Source organism: Hydra viridissima, unplaced genomic scaffold, assembly GCF_058129835.1.
Source record: "Hydra viridissima isolate aposymbiotic clone 2 unplaced genomic scaffold, HvirCarnegie_v1 scaffold_12, whole genome shotgun sequence".
NCBI lineage: Eukaryota > Metazoa > Cnidaria > Hydrozoa > Anthoathecata > Hydridae > Hydra > Hydra viridissima.
The window spans coordinates 14,247,378-14,262,810 of record NW_028324311.1 but is presented as its reverse complement, the minus strand read 5'-3'; the positions used below and the strand labels follow the sequence as shown (position 1 = coordinate 14,262,810).

The 15,433-nt window shown below is 30.2% G+C and overlaps 1 protein-coding gene and 1 long non-coding RNA gene across 3 annotated transcripts; both read right to left on the bottom strand.

The window, feature by feature from the left end:
- Positions 1 to 1,090: 1,090 nt before the first annotated feature.
- Positions 1,091 to 7,269, bottom strand: LOC149881425 (uncharacterized). The gene is made up of 2 exons (XM_090069364.1): positions 7,193 to 7,269; positions 1,091 to 1,920 (listed from the first exon to the last, which is right to left on the bottom strand). Exon 2 carries the CDS (start codon positions 1,910 to 1,912, stop codon positions 1,343 to 1,345), a length of 570 nt encoding a protein of 189 aa, XP_089925490.1. The 5' UTR covers positions 1,913 to 1,920; positions 7,193 to 7,269; the 3' UTR covers positions 1,091 to 1,342.
- Positions 7,270 to 14,186: 6,917 nt separating this feature from the next.
- Positions 14,187 to 15,164, bottom strand: LOC149881424 (uncharacterized). Of its 2 annotated transcripts, XR_016445852.1 has the most exons (3): positions 14,940 to 15,164; positions 14,414 to 14,643; positions 14,187 to 14,343 (listed from the first exon to the last, which is right to left on the bottom strand). It is a non-coding gene; the product is annotated as an uncharacterized LOC149881424 (long non-coding RNA). The 2 variants fall into 2 exon arrangements; XR_016445853.1 differs by having other exon boundaries at positions 14,187 to 14,643.
- Positions 15,165 to 15,433: the final 269 nt, after the last annotated feature.

The window sequence follows — 15,433 nt, the reverse complement described above, 5'->3', positions numbered from 1 at the left end:
TTGTACTTTATTTGAAAGCATTGAATAGAAAGGTGTTGAAAACCTTTTCCTAAAGGGCTAAGGAATGTGCCGCAACGCACACTTGGTTCTTTCTCAATAGTGGTTTGCTCATCAAAAGTATGTTTTTCTTGCGGCTTTGAACGACCAATTTGGCAAGTTAGGCAATAATACATCGTGCCTCTTGTTTCAAGTCTCACTTGATTTGACTTTAAATCAAACAAAAGGGGGAGTGCAACTTCTTTCCCCTCTTGCTTTCTGCGCAAAGTAGTACTGCACGATTAGCAGAGTCCTTGTGGTACCCAAGAATCACTAATATTGATCTTGGTCTTGTACAGTTGGCATTTTCGATCTATTAGGAAAACGTAAACTATATTAAACATTTTTTCAGATATAGCATGAACGCAAACTTTCGACTTTCTTTATAAATCTTTGCTTGATTTGGCCTTGCGTTAATTCACTTACTCTAACTCCACTATATCAAAGTTTTGCCTTTTACAAAATTTAACCTAAATTTGTATTGGATAACAATCCACTTAACATACTTTCAGCTATTAACATACTTATAGTTATTTAAATTAATGATACTCGTCACACTTAATGACAATTTTGATAAAATCTTATTTTCTAAGAAAGTTCTATAAAGGATTTTTACTGCTTTTTAAAGGACTATTCTCCCTTCGCTAACATTTCGCTCGTCAAAAATATTTGAAAACTTGATAAAGATTTTCTCTTTTTCTATTTTTTTGTGCCTCCTACCTGATTTAAAAAAAGAAGTTCACTTATACATTTGGATTTTCTTTGAAGCTTTTATTCTTCCAGCATAAGATAACTTTTTACATAAGTAAACTTTTCTCCCATCATAAGTAAACTATTCCTCCAAAAAGTTTACTTATGTTGAGAGAAAAAGTCTATTTATGTTACACATAAATAAATTTATGAACACATAGAAAACGTCTTAACAACCAGATCTTCGATTAGGTACACATGACCTTTTCTAAATGTTTGCATAAAAATTATATCTTAAATAATCAAATTCTAAATAATCTTAAAGTTCAACCTAAAAGTATTAAATTTATAAAAGTTTTTAAACTAATCGAAAACATCGAATTCTGTTTCGTCGGAAAAAAAGAATACAAAGACTCCATTTGTTAAACTAACATTTGAACTATAAAAGGTAACAAATTTTCCTTAAAAACTAAAATCAAAACAAACAAAAATTAATTGTTCATTCGAAGAAATAAAAAACTTTAATCTAAATTTTGTATAAAACCGGAATCCTTTTAAAAAGTGTCTTGAGAAAGTATTAATCAATAATTTGTATATATACTGTTAGCATTTCCATTTACACTAGGCATTGTAGTCCTCTAGATACTTTTATAACAGCCATGCTAAACTGAAGGATCACATATCTTTTAGAATCACCTCTGTCTTTTGCTAATTCTGAATAGTACCTAAAATTGTTATTGATCTCATGATTAGACGCATCGGTTCTAAGACTCAACTCAGTAAATGCGTTTCGTTTTGCCTCCTCTAGCTGCATACTGAAGAACTTGTTTAATAAACTATCTGCGAGATCTCTCGCAGCTGCATGAGCAAAAACGCCACCCAATATACCGCCGACAGCCATTCCGGCAGGACCAAATAATGACCCAATCCCAGCACCAGCAACTCCACCTCCCATACCGACAGCAATGCATATTGCGTTAAGCTTCGTTTTGTCGTAATGAAAAAATCTCTTATATTGGTAATCAGAATACTTGTATTGGTTTTTATGATATTCCTTCCAACTATATACATAATTATAGGCGTCAATATCAAGATCCACAATATCAAGTGCTGTTGATTCCTGCTCACTAGAATTTGATCCCATCAATATCATCACCATGATTCCGAAGATTGTTTTCACCATCATTATCAGTGCTAAAATATACGTCAAAACAAAGTATCAAAAAAAGAAAAAGTTGGGTAAAAAAGATGTTGCTATAACAAAAGTAAAGTTTGAAATGACTAATCAATATAGTTTTTGTGAAATTGTTTTAGCCATTGCTTTCTATTTACTCTTCATCGAAAAAATTTAAGGTTTTTATGATTTGCTAAAGCACACTCATATTCAAAGAGTCTGATCTGCTCTAATGTAAGCCCGTAATCCATAGTTACATCAAAACAAAGTATCAAAAAAAAAAAAAGAAGTTGAGTAAAAAAATACTGTTACAACAAAAGTCAAATACTATACTTGACTTACTTGACTTGATTTCCTAATCTTGACTAATTAATAATATCAATTTCTCTAAAAAAAAAACTAGTTTTGAAAGTTTATTTGTGTTGTCGTTTAGCAAATATTTTACTGATTTAAATGTATATATAATTTCATAAATATATATATCTTTTTTTATACATATAAGAATATGAGTTAAACCTTAAAGTATAAAATGAGTCCTATTTAATATATTAGTTTTCTGCCAATTTAAGATTGTTTTAAAACACCACTAGGTAAGGCTCACTACTTTTAAATAATGACATTTTCCACATAAAGCAATTAGATGCTTTTATCAAAACTATTTTGAAATGGTAGTCTTATTCAGCTACAGCTCATAGTCCTACCGTTTATCTATTTGGTATTTTTAGATCAGTTCATATCGGACGATACCAATTGAGACTATGGTATCCATTATTTTCATCAAATAGTTATCAAGATGTTGCGTTCAGTGCTCGAAGATCTCTGATTTTAGATTAATGCATCATTATTTACCGAAAGTAGCATTTGCCACCCGCAACTGTGAGTATGCGATTAGCCTAGAGACAAATGAAGACCGTGGAGCAAGGGCCAAATGTTGTTTTAAGCATAGCAGGTATCTACAAATAAATGTGAACGCTAAGACTTGTTAGTTATGAACAACTGACATAGAAGCCTCAGATTTAGGTAGATGAGGAAACATTTGTCAACAATTCAGATGCCGAAATCCGTGTCGCGTAACTGTTCGACATATATATATATGCAACCCCAAGATTTTGGAAGATTACACTTTCAGAATAAAAGAATACTGTTAATCTTCAAAGAAATAACTTCTAAGAAAATACCTAGTTGATTGGCTGCATTGGCTTTACCAATACTTAGTATATGAATAACACTTAAACAGTTAATTTGAAATAGGATAAGTAGTTCCAAAATGTCTTTAAAATGAAAAATTCAGTTTAGTAAATAAATATTTTCAGTTTTTAAAATTCAAATTAATTAACCACTTCTATTGATATATATTTTTCATGCCTTAATAAACCGCATTAAAAACTACTCTAAAGGGAATGCTTTTAAAAAGTTTTTGTCTTAATTACATTAAAAAAAATTTTCCTAATTTTTAATTTATGCAATTAATATATGCATATCATAGGAGACAGAAAGTTATTTATTACCTCACAACTTTAATCTGTTGCATATGATGTAAGTGACGTTTATATTGCCACTAAATACTTGGCCAGAAAATATTTCTTTTCTGCATGCTACTAACAAGAAGGTGATATTATCTACTTATTATACTTTGCTCGCCTCCTTAGCACTGCCAGGATTCTCATAGTTTTATAGCTAAGTATGGTTGATTTTCAGTAACTCATTTAAAAATATTTTCAGCAGATTCTTTAACTGTAATACATTTCATTTTAAACATAAATTGATAAAAAAATACTTTGTGAAGTTCCACTTGATTTGGTAGTTTAAAACTTAAATTCTAAGTTACTCTAAACTAACTCACTATTATGGTATTTAAAAACAAAGTTTGCACGATGGTTTTGAGAAGTAAGCTCAACAATTTTTGCGCAGCCTGAAACTTCATTTCTAGTAAAATCATAATTGTCAGTGATTTGATTATTAATCATTTGAGAATCTGTGAAATCTAGAATTATTTTCTTATAACATGCCAATAACATGTTCATTGCAAGTCTTAACAAGAAGAAAAATGTTGTTTCAAAAGAGTTAACAAACCTGTCTGTCACCATTTTGCTTTTCCTATTGTTTTTTTTTTTTTTTTCTCATCTTCAAAGATCAGTAAGTAAAATGAATGATTTTATTAAATGTGGGAGCTGTCTGTTAAATGTCGTTTTACTAAATGCGAAATTATATTTTTTTTTAACGGTTTTTTTTATCAAGTTGCAAAGTTTCAAATCAAATCAATTTAACATAATGTATAAATGCGCATAGTTTATCATGTAAATAAATGATAAAGCGGAAGGAAAGGAAAGTTAAAAACAACGACAGGGAAAAACACGTAAACACGGTGACTTATTCAACCTGTGATATATATATATTTGATGATCAGGTATCGCAACCAAAAACAAGCAAAAACTATGAAAGCTAAAAAAAAAGAAGAGAGTTTTAGAGAGTTTTTTGATAAACAAGAAGTCTTATTAAAAAAAAAGAAAAAGAAGAAATTTTTGACAAACAAAAGAAGTAAAGAATTAAACACAAGTCAAAAGAAATGTTCATTAAAGAAAAGTAAACGAAAGTTTGCCATTTTAAATAGAGAAAAATGAAAAAAGATATTCGTTTTAATAGAAGAAGAAGATATAAAAGGAATAATTGATAAAAACAATATTAAACACATCAAGAAGGGTAAGGAAATATTATTTGTATTTTATCAACGTATTGAATAAAAGAGTGATAACCATTACACACTAATAGATCGTTTATTGAGATATATTGTATAAGAGAATATGCTGAATTAGAACGGAGGTAGGCAAAAGAGATACTTAAGAAATACGACTCCATAGCAACTTTGAATGAAAGTAAAACAAGTGTAAGTTTAAATTTTTTTACATATCTTTTTTAAAACTACAATGCTATTAGACCATCTAACTAAACAACGTATAAGTTTTAAGAAATTTACAAGAATGTTAAGATATAAAAAATGTTTTAAGAAAAAATTGGAAATGAAACTAAACAACAATGCTCAATCAATAAGTTCCATTTTTGACAATTAACTTACTTTAAACCTCAAGTTTAAATGAAATCCCGAATCTACTATCAAAATTAAATATCTCTCTCTTACTAAACTACTGTCTGTTAATCTGTCGTTTTTTTGCACTAAAATTTTGGAAGGATTTATTTGCAATTAAAATAAGCTGATTGCCTTTATTTGCTTTTTAAACAACCACCGCATATTTGAAAGTTTCGTAATCATGCAAAAAAGTGAGATGAGAAAAGTAGTTAGTAGGGAGAGAGAAAAAAATCAAATACTGATATGAGTTGTTAATCACATTTGGATACACTGTTATTTTTAGTAACTTTATTGGATGAGTTTAAATCCCGCCATTTTATCTTTATTAAAATATAATATTTTCTATTTTCTTAAAACAAAATCAAATATTAAGTATTATCATTTTCCCGTCTATCCAGCACCACAAGGAATCTTATATTTTAACTGTTAAATGCATTTGATAATCAGTGGCTCATTTAACAATACTTTTAAAGATTTTTGTAACTGTAGTTAAACACATATTAATGAAGCAGATTTAAAAAAGTTTCGCTTGTTTTGGATATTAAATATTTAACTTCTACGTTTTTCTAAACGTTCTTTTGGAAACTAAGAGTTTTCTTTTTAACAAAAAAGGAGACCAGTAATTTGACCTTCATGGCTTTTAGACAGGTTTGTAGAATAGCTTTGATTAATAAGTTTAGCAAATCTGGGGTGACCCTGGAATTTTCAGGCTGCAATTTTTTAAGAGATTTCAAACTATATGAATGTCCGTTATAACTAGCATCATTTATTCGTTATATGTCTTCGTTACATTTATCTCTTATGGTTACTTAAAGTATACAAGTATATCTTATAATTCGAATATTTACTTTGATTGCATTAACAACGGAGTTTCCACCACCAACACATACCAACCCTCCCAACCATCATGCCACTGGTTATTATCATTGTAATTAAAATCCCTTCCTTTTCCTGCGGGCCCAAGTCCACCAACATGGCGTTGCTGTTAGTTTTACGTTTAATAAAGAATTTCAGATCGATAATACTCACTTTTAGAGTAAAACTATACAACATCTCATTTTTAATATTCGTTTTCATACAAAACTGTTCGCTAACAGCATGCCTTCATTAGATCTGTCTCCAGAGAGTTAAATGCTTGTCCGTTAACATTGTTTTTCTCCCACGTACCTTATCATTTTATCTTTACAAACAGATTTTCTCTGTGGAAAAATATTCTTCTCAAAGGTGACGTTCACTTGCTTGGCTTATTTTCTTCTTATCGCTATGGATCAGTAAGTAAAACGAAATTTTTGTTCAGTATAACAGCGGTGTCTCTCATGTAGTCTCTCACACACAACTTGATGTTATATTTTTTAATCAATAGATTTTCTTTCACGTCGCAAGGTTTTAAAATTAATCATTTATGCATAATGTATGACTGCGAATAGCTAGGCATAACTGTTAGGTTAGCTACCTCCGACTGTAATTTGTTTTTTGTTTTCCGTAATTGCTAATTATTTTAATAGTTTATAATTATGAACTTACCTATTGGTTATGTAAGAATCTTGTTCTCAAAAAATTACTGAACTTTATTTATGCGAGATTACTCTAAGCGCCAAAGTTTTAATGCTGAAGAGGATAAGAGTTTTCATTAATTAACAAAAGCAGTATAGTGACGCTATGTTATTGTTTACGCTTTTGTAAATATATATTTGCTTAGTAATTTCTCGTTTTTGCTGTGGCAAAACTTGCCTAAACGAGAAATTACTAAACAAATAAATATTCCCCTTTTAAGTATGTTAAACAGTATAAGATATTCATTCCAAAACCTAACAGTTGATTGCGCAGGTAAAACAATTCAGTTTTGATTATAACGGATGTGTGAAAGACGCTCATGAAAAACAAGGGAAACGACTTCATAGATACTGCTTGTGAAAATGAAAGAACTTTTTTTTACATTTTCAAAAAGATCCCATCTTAACGTTTCGATATTCTTAGAACATCTACTAACCAACCCATGCTCTTAAGAAATTTATAATAATGTTGCGACATAAAAAACGGTTTACGAAAGAATTTGAATCTAAATAAATTAGGGTATTTATTCAAAAGCTTATGTTATTTGAAGACATTTTCCGTGAAATTATAAGTATTAAATGGGGTTCACTTACTTTCGAAACTTACAAACTAATTAGTTGATTACGAGTTACCTCTAGATTGGACGCATTTACCTTTTTGACTCTTGCTAAACTGCCGTCTGCAAATGTGTTGTTTTCGTATACACTTCGAAGTAAAACATTTGAAGGTTTTGTATGCTTTTGAAACATGATAACTGCTTTTATTTGCTTTTTACACAGCTACCAATCGTTTGCTATATTTATTTAACTCAGTCAAATTCTCATGGAAATGGTGTGATTTAAAAAATAGCTACCCGGGAAACATTCATATGTTAGTTCATTAAATTAGTTTAGTAAAGTAATGAAGACAGAAAGATAAGAAATGCACATGTTGATGGGAGTTATTATTCACGTTTGGATACACTACACAATCTGGACCTTCATTATATTATGGTGGCTAAAAATCGAAAACTTTGTTAAGTAAAAAATTTCATTTATTTTTTTTAGCCTCTGTGAGTTTTTAATCCTTACAGATTAAATAGCTTGTGAGAAATTTCGAACAAGTTTCAAGAAAACCAAAAAAACATCAAATTTACTTAAAAGGAAATAATTTTGTTATTAAACCTTAATATTACAGTTTATGGTATTAAAATAACATAATCGTATTATTATTAAACCTATTCTGAGCATGAACTTTCACCAAAATTTTTCGTCGAAATCGTCGAGGTTGTTTAAGATTTCTTGTTCAATATTTTCAGGGGTGATTTCACATTTACTTGCTGTGTCTGAATCGTTGAAGATTAAATATTTTTTTACTATGTCAGGAAGTTCAATAGCAGTCCAAAGTTTTTGCTCAAACCGGGCTTCTAAGTTGATAGAGCTGATAGTGTCAAATGATTTTATATTCCGTTCAAAAATATCTTTTAAATTCGCTTCCCAACTTGTTTTACGAGCGTTGAGTTCACGATTCTTTCTGTGTAATTTGTTTCTTGACTCAGCAGCCTTTTTACCAATTACTCTTAGTGCAACAGGCGAATGCAACAGATAATATCTCAGGATCGAAACAAAATTGTCAACAAACTTTGCCCGTTGCGCTTGTTTCAGTACCTCTAGCTCTTTACTTTTCAACTTTTAACCCAAACTCTTTGCAAAACCTTTTTTTGGATTTTGAGCTTTTTACTTATTCTGTAGGGTTTTTGATCCTTTCGGACTTTCTAGACATTTTGCTTAAGTCGATATGATACAATGTGCCTTATTTATGGATGAAGAGGACCAATATCTAAGTAAAACGCGTCCGGCTTTGATTTAAATCCTTTATTGACTTCCTGTTTGTCCGTCATAAACTTTGAAGTTACTCCACATATTGAACAAGTTTGCACTGAATTTGTGTTTGTAATTAATGCAAGTATTTTCTTATCTAACATTGTCTTTACAAAGTCGAAGTCAGTATGTATTTACAAAGTCGAAGTCTAATGTATTTGCCATTTAGCATGTCAACCTTGATTGGTTCTAAATTTTCCATTTCTTTTTCAACATCAGCTTTGGTTTTTAGAACCACAACCTTGTAATCCTTTAATGAACACCATAATTTAAGAATGACAAAATTGCACTCTCTGGCTCAATAAGATCGATCAATAATTTTGACTGTATCTTTTTTCAACGTATACAAACGTAGAAGAGTGTAAGTTGTGGCTAAAAAATCTCTGTCATTCGCTCCACCATTAGAAAATTTCTGATGGTATTGAAAGAATGCCAAAATATTATCAAGCCCCAAAATGAAGTATTGAGTTGAATAACTTCTATAATTCATTTTGCAGTAAGCTCATCAAATTCTAAAGCTTGACTTTAATTCTAGAATAGCTTACTTCAATGTCTTTGTACTTTCGAACGCACCTCCATTTAGCGTATGTTTACGAGCAATTTGTTCGTGCATCTTCTTCTTTTTCGTAATTTCTCTTTCTATACGGTGTTCTTCCAGTGAGGTCAGAAGTTCCCTTTGCTGTTTAATTAAGTTGTTCTGTTGTTCGTACCAGTAGTCGATTTCTTCATTGTCGGCGTTTTCTTTGTCTCTTTTTAATTCTTCTTTGTTTTGGATTAAGTTAAAAGTCTCCGACAGTTTTGCTTTGATAATTGGTTCTAATCTATCTAGTGAGTGTATATCGTTATTGTTCAATGATATACGTACTTCCAGACCAAGTCGCTCAACTAGCTTGTAGAGTATTCAGTACATTCCAGTTGTCTTGGCACAGGGTCGCCACTCTGTGTTAATGTTTCCTTGTGTTCAACTGACTAAGAAAGATCGACTCAATTCAGCACAGAAATTGACAACACAAGCTATACTCCAGTAACTAAATTATCTTACTTACGTGAACTGTTATCAAACACGCCAAAAGAGAAAATTGCTGGACTCCCTTTTAATGCAAATGGTTGTGAAAAAGCGAAAATAGTTCTAAACCGAAAATATGGAACTACTTCTGAAATTATACGCCAGCATGATCGTGATATCATGCATCTTCCATACATAAAAAATAACGACGTGGATCAAATACATCATTTTTACAGAAAATTAAATGTAAGCGTTAACTCTTTGAAAACCTTAAACAAATTGGAAACAGCAGTAATACTGGCACATGAAACTCTCGACAAACTTGTCCCTGTTAAAGCTGATATTATTCGAACAGATCCAAAACGGCAGGAGAGGGGCTTTGAACAGCTAATTGAAGCTTTACGTGAATATACAAAACGAAACCCAGAATCATCTATTGGACGACCAAGTAATAAAATCAGAAAGGAAAATTCGAAGCCCCACAATAATTGGGAGTACAAACATGAAATGGAAAAACACTTCCAACGTAACAAAACTTAAAACATTGGGTGTGTCTATTGCAGTTCGCAAAATCATCGCAGTCACGAATGTACGAAACTTCATTCAACACAGCAAAGGAAACACTATCTTAAAGAAAACCATCGCTGCTTCAACTGCACGTCAACAAACCACACAGTATCCAACTGTCGTAGCAAACGTTCTTGCTACCATTGTCAAGGAAGGCTTCATTCAATTATATGCCCTGGAGTTAATAATGACGAATCGAAAAAGGGTATCCTTATGGCTAGATACGAAGGGCAAACTATTCATCCAACATTTGTTGTGAACGTTGGCAAATATGTGAGAGCACTCTTGGATACGGGAGCTGGTAGTTATTATGCTTCATCTATGCTAATTAAGTACCTAAAGTTAGAGCCAAAAGCTTGGGAATCGAAAAACGTTGAGACAATGACGGGATCAGTACATCGAAATCTTCCATTATTCTACACTACTTTACATTCAATAAGCGGACGCAACTGCCTTGATATCAAACTTTTAATTTAACTAATCAAAGTTAGAACGGAAAGTGCTTACAGAGTTACAAAATCCTAGGATAACCGTCCTAAAATAGAAATTCAAACATTTAGACGGATTGCATTTTTACAATGACGATGACTACGATGATCATAAAATCCATCAAGTAATTGGTGCTGGTGATATTGCAAGAATAAAGTTGAAAGGTTTCAGGGCTGGAAATGATGCTGAAGCTATTGTGGAAGAAACCATATTTGGGTGGACGGTTATGGGACCAGGACAAAGCACCTCGGACTGTTTATATTTTATAAAGTCAACCAACGACTGCTACAAAGAACTATACAGCTTGTATATTCTTGGTCTAGAAGATCAAAGCAAAGGAAATCAAATTGAAGTGTATGAAGAATTTAACCCTTTAACTACCAAAAGCGGCCGAAAATAAAAGATTATTTAAACCATTAAATTTACCGGTTAAATCTTCCGTAACTTTTTAAAAATTCCGTAAAGTGTTTTGTTTATGAAAGCTGCATTGTTGTAAACCCTAATTCTTATTTACAAGTTTTGATATTTAAATAACAATTATTAATATTTGAAATTTTAATGCGAAAACTATTTTAAAATAGGCAGTTCAGTTTACGTAGTTAAAAAAAAAAATACTGTATTTAAAATTTCTTTTTTTAGCAAAATAACATGACTATTATTTTTATAAAAAAAGAGGTTGAAGTCGCAAATATAACAAAATAAGAAAAGATGTTTAGTATTTTTTATTAAAATAATATCATAAAGTTACATAGTTATAAACACTTAACTAGTTCAAGTAAATAATAACAACTAACTTAAAATAATTTATTTATTAAATTTTTTACAATTTTAAAATAGAACACAATTTTTACAGTTAAAAGTTACAATATAAGAACACTGCTTCAAGATGTTTGTTATTAGTATGAAAAGCTAGTTGTTTCCTAGTTAATCTCCATACTCTATTTCAGTATGCCATAATTTAAAACATGGTGATGCACAAGACCTGGTTTGCCTGGACATAAAGGACAAATAGTCTTGACATCTCTTCGAACACCTTTTCTATTACATACACGGTATCTTGCCTGTGGTTTTTTCCAAGTTGCAGTAGGAACTAAGGTGTCAGGAAAATGTCGCTCTTTAAGTCTTGATGGAGCATCCCTGATATCTCTTTCTTTTATAAAATCAACTGATTTGTTACCATCAAATACCAAAGATGCAGCAACATCATGTTAAAACTTTAAGAGTTTAGTGTTGGGATAGTTTTTCTTGTATAAGATGAGACTATTTAACAAGGCAATATGCAGCAAATGAAATGTTAATTTTTTATACCATTTCATACTTTTTTTGGCAATTGAATAAGGTTTTAACATTTGATTGTGTTTGTCAACTGAACCCATATTATAGTTGTACTCTACAATACATCTTAGTTTTGTGTCTACTAAGAAAGTAGGTCTTCCTCTACATCTTTTTACTGAAGATACAGTTTCCTCATGCTGACTACTAAGCATATAAACATCTTTTTTATCTTTTTACTTTAAAACATAGAGGTGGGCCAAAGCAAAATGCAGCAGTTTCATTAATCAGAACATTTGCATTTTATACAACTAGTGGAATGCGATTTGATCGAATTGTTCCACATGCTGTTGTTCCATAGTGGAGCAGAAAGTGGAAAAGCCCACATAAAAAGTATTAATTATCCATTCAAATAGTATAACCTTTATTCAGAAGTGGCAACATCATTTATACAACATTTTTTTCAGTATTATTAAAGCTTTTACACTCTTCTGGTAGTTGAATATCAATAGCATCAGTTGAAGTTTGTTTTCCGGTATAAACTCTAAAACGGTACATGCATCCAGAATCTTCACATAGGCAAAATAGTTTTATTCTAAATCTGATTTTTAAGAGGAAGATATTGTTTGAAGAGTAACCTACCTTTCCGTAGTAACAATGACTCGTCTACTGCAATACATTGATTTGGAATATAAACACTTTAAAATTTTTCAAAAAGTTCCTCTATAACTGGTTGTACCTTGTATAATCTATCTCTATTTGTATAATAAGGGTTAGAAAAATTTCGGTTATCATTTATATGATAAAACTTCAATAGTGAATTAAAACGATTACGAGACAAAACCCAGATAACACACTAGCATCGGCCGGATATCGGCGCGACGTCCGCATTTAATCGGCTACAAATGTAAAATTTATGTATTTTTGATGGGCGGCTGCTCATCGGCAGGACGTAAACAAAAACGTAAAAATGACATAGACAATATACCTTATTATGATGAATAAGCTGATGAATCGACGATCAGGAACTATCCGGAAAAAATACAACTAAGTTATATATGACATGTATAAAATATATTCTATAGTAAGGCATACCAATAAAGGTATATTTGATAGACTCAATCAAATAAGAAAACAATAACCATATTATTATAATAAATACTTATAACTATATAATACAATTAATATAGGTTGTTCGTTGTAAAAGGTATTGTATGTTTATGGGATTATTATTTATTTACATTTTTGTCATTTATATATTACGTTTTAAAACTGTAGGCATGGTGAAATAAGTTTATAATATAATCTTTAATTAAAAATAAATAAAATTGAAATAAAGAAAAAAAGAATTCTGTGATATTAATTCCTTCGTTAAAAGAACTAAATACAAAAATATTGTAAAATTTTGTTTGAATGTATTTTTACTAACTTTTGAATTAAACATAACTTATATTTATGTTTAATTCAAAATTTAGTAAAAATACATTCAAACAAAATATCTAAAAATAGCTTAAGTTGATGTGTGTGTGTGTGTAAACAAAAAAGAATAAACAAAAATATTACCTCAAACATAAAATATGGGAATTTTATCGATGCTTTATAATTATTGCTAAAATGAATCCTCTGCATTTATCCCAGGCAACTGTTTCTTGGTTTCCTCTCGCCTTTTACGACCTCCACCTCTATCAGATGAAACACGCTGCCATGTTTTTATAGCTGACTCAGTTTCAGCGTTTATGGCTTCCTTCGTCATGGGATTCGCACGCACAGAATCTTTATAATATATAAATATGCTATAAGCCCTTTGTGTTTGCAAAGCAGTCGAAATATACTATATCAATACCAGTTTCATTTCAAAAAATACTTAAAAGATTAATAACCTGTCACAAATCAGCATATGAAATTATATATGTGACTGAATTACAACTTATACTGAGGAAACTTTCCATTTTCAATTTTTCTAATACTTTTTATATCAATACTGCATAAAATACAAACTGCAGCCAATAGACCATAAATGATTTCCATAAAATTTAACCCTAAAACTAACAAATTTTGTGAAAATGGAAACTTTAGGACTCATTACCATTTTTTACCATTGTATTTTTACAATAGCATTTATAAAGCTGTGATGTAACGGTTTGTAGATCTGAAAAGATCTCAAGTCAGTGGTGCGAGCACTCTAAAATAAGTTTTGTTGATTCTATGCTTTCACACGAATTTAGATTTTTGTTTGTTGATTTTCAATCAATTTAATTAAAAAAGAACATAAACACTGATAGGCATTTTAATGGAACTATTTGATCACAAGACACAAGATACTAGTTTTGCAGGACAAGTCACTTGATTACTTGAAAACTAAAGTCTTCTTGCACAAAAACACTCTTTTTCAAACAATAATAGCAAATTTTTTCAATTTACTCAAATATATACATACAATTATTTACTAACCACAAACAATGCCCTTAAGCTGCAGGACAGAAAAAGCATGCTTTTTTCCATTGCCCATGAAATTAAAACTGTTTGCCAAATCATCAGTCATGATCATTTTCATTATTCGTCTGACAGTCTCTTTCAAAGTAACACCTCCTTGAAGACCAAGATACTGTGTCTAAACAAAATGTATAACTTAAACTTAAAGAAAAAATAGTTTAAGTTTGTCATTAGAACAAAAAACTCACTATCTGCAACTTGTCCAGCATTGACTGTCGCAATTTCTTTTCAAAATTTTGCACCTGTTAAAATGTTTGCAATGGCAAAATTACATTTTCAGGCAGTTTGGGATTAACTCTTGCAATCCGTAAATCAATATGCTTTAAAATAGCATTTTGTTGTTGTGAAATACATTGAATTTGAGCCTTTATGTCATCATTCTGTTTTTTGACTTCCACCAGCAACTTAACTATATCATCTAAATATAATTTATTTTCCATTTTAAATTAAACCAAATCTAAATTAAAATATTGAATACATCTTTTTTGTACTTTTATATGTTTCATTCAGCACTCAATCGTCAATATTTTAAAATTTACTATCTTAATTAAATAACAAATTTAAATATGTTGATAAAACTAGTGTTCAAAGCCAATCAACATTGCGTACAATATTTGTATACAAGTTGTATCATTATTTGATTACATAATGGCATTCATTACACACTTTTTTATCAAATTTATTAATTTAAAATAACTTATTTTAATGACATACTAGAAATTGCATGTTCAGTGCGTGGTAGATAATTAGTTGTGGTTTTTAATGGTGTTGCATAACGAAGTGAAATTTCAGGCAGGGTTTGCATCATTCTACTTTGTTTTTTCATTCTACATTTTATTTTGTTTGTTTTAAATTTTTTATTTAAACTTTATTAATGATGAACAGATAACCAAAACTGTGGAAATCAAGTCATATCTTAATTTTGTTTTCTTGCAAAATTGCTTCTCCGCTAAGTAAAGTTTATGTAGAATTTTTAATTTACTTATAACTTGATGTTACTTTTGTAAAGACCTCTAACATACTTTCTAATAAAATATGCAGTTTACTTTAATCAGATTGAGATATGAAAAAAGCTGATTAATCAAAAACTAACTGAGTAATACTATATCTAGTATAATGTGAAGCAGAATTAACATGAAAAATTTTAAAATTGAAAAATTAAATCAAAAAGGAAATATTTGAAATTGAAAAGATTATATTAAAAAAGT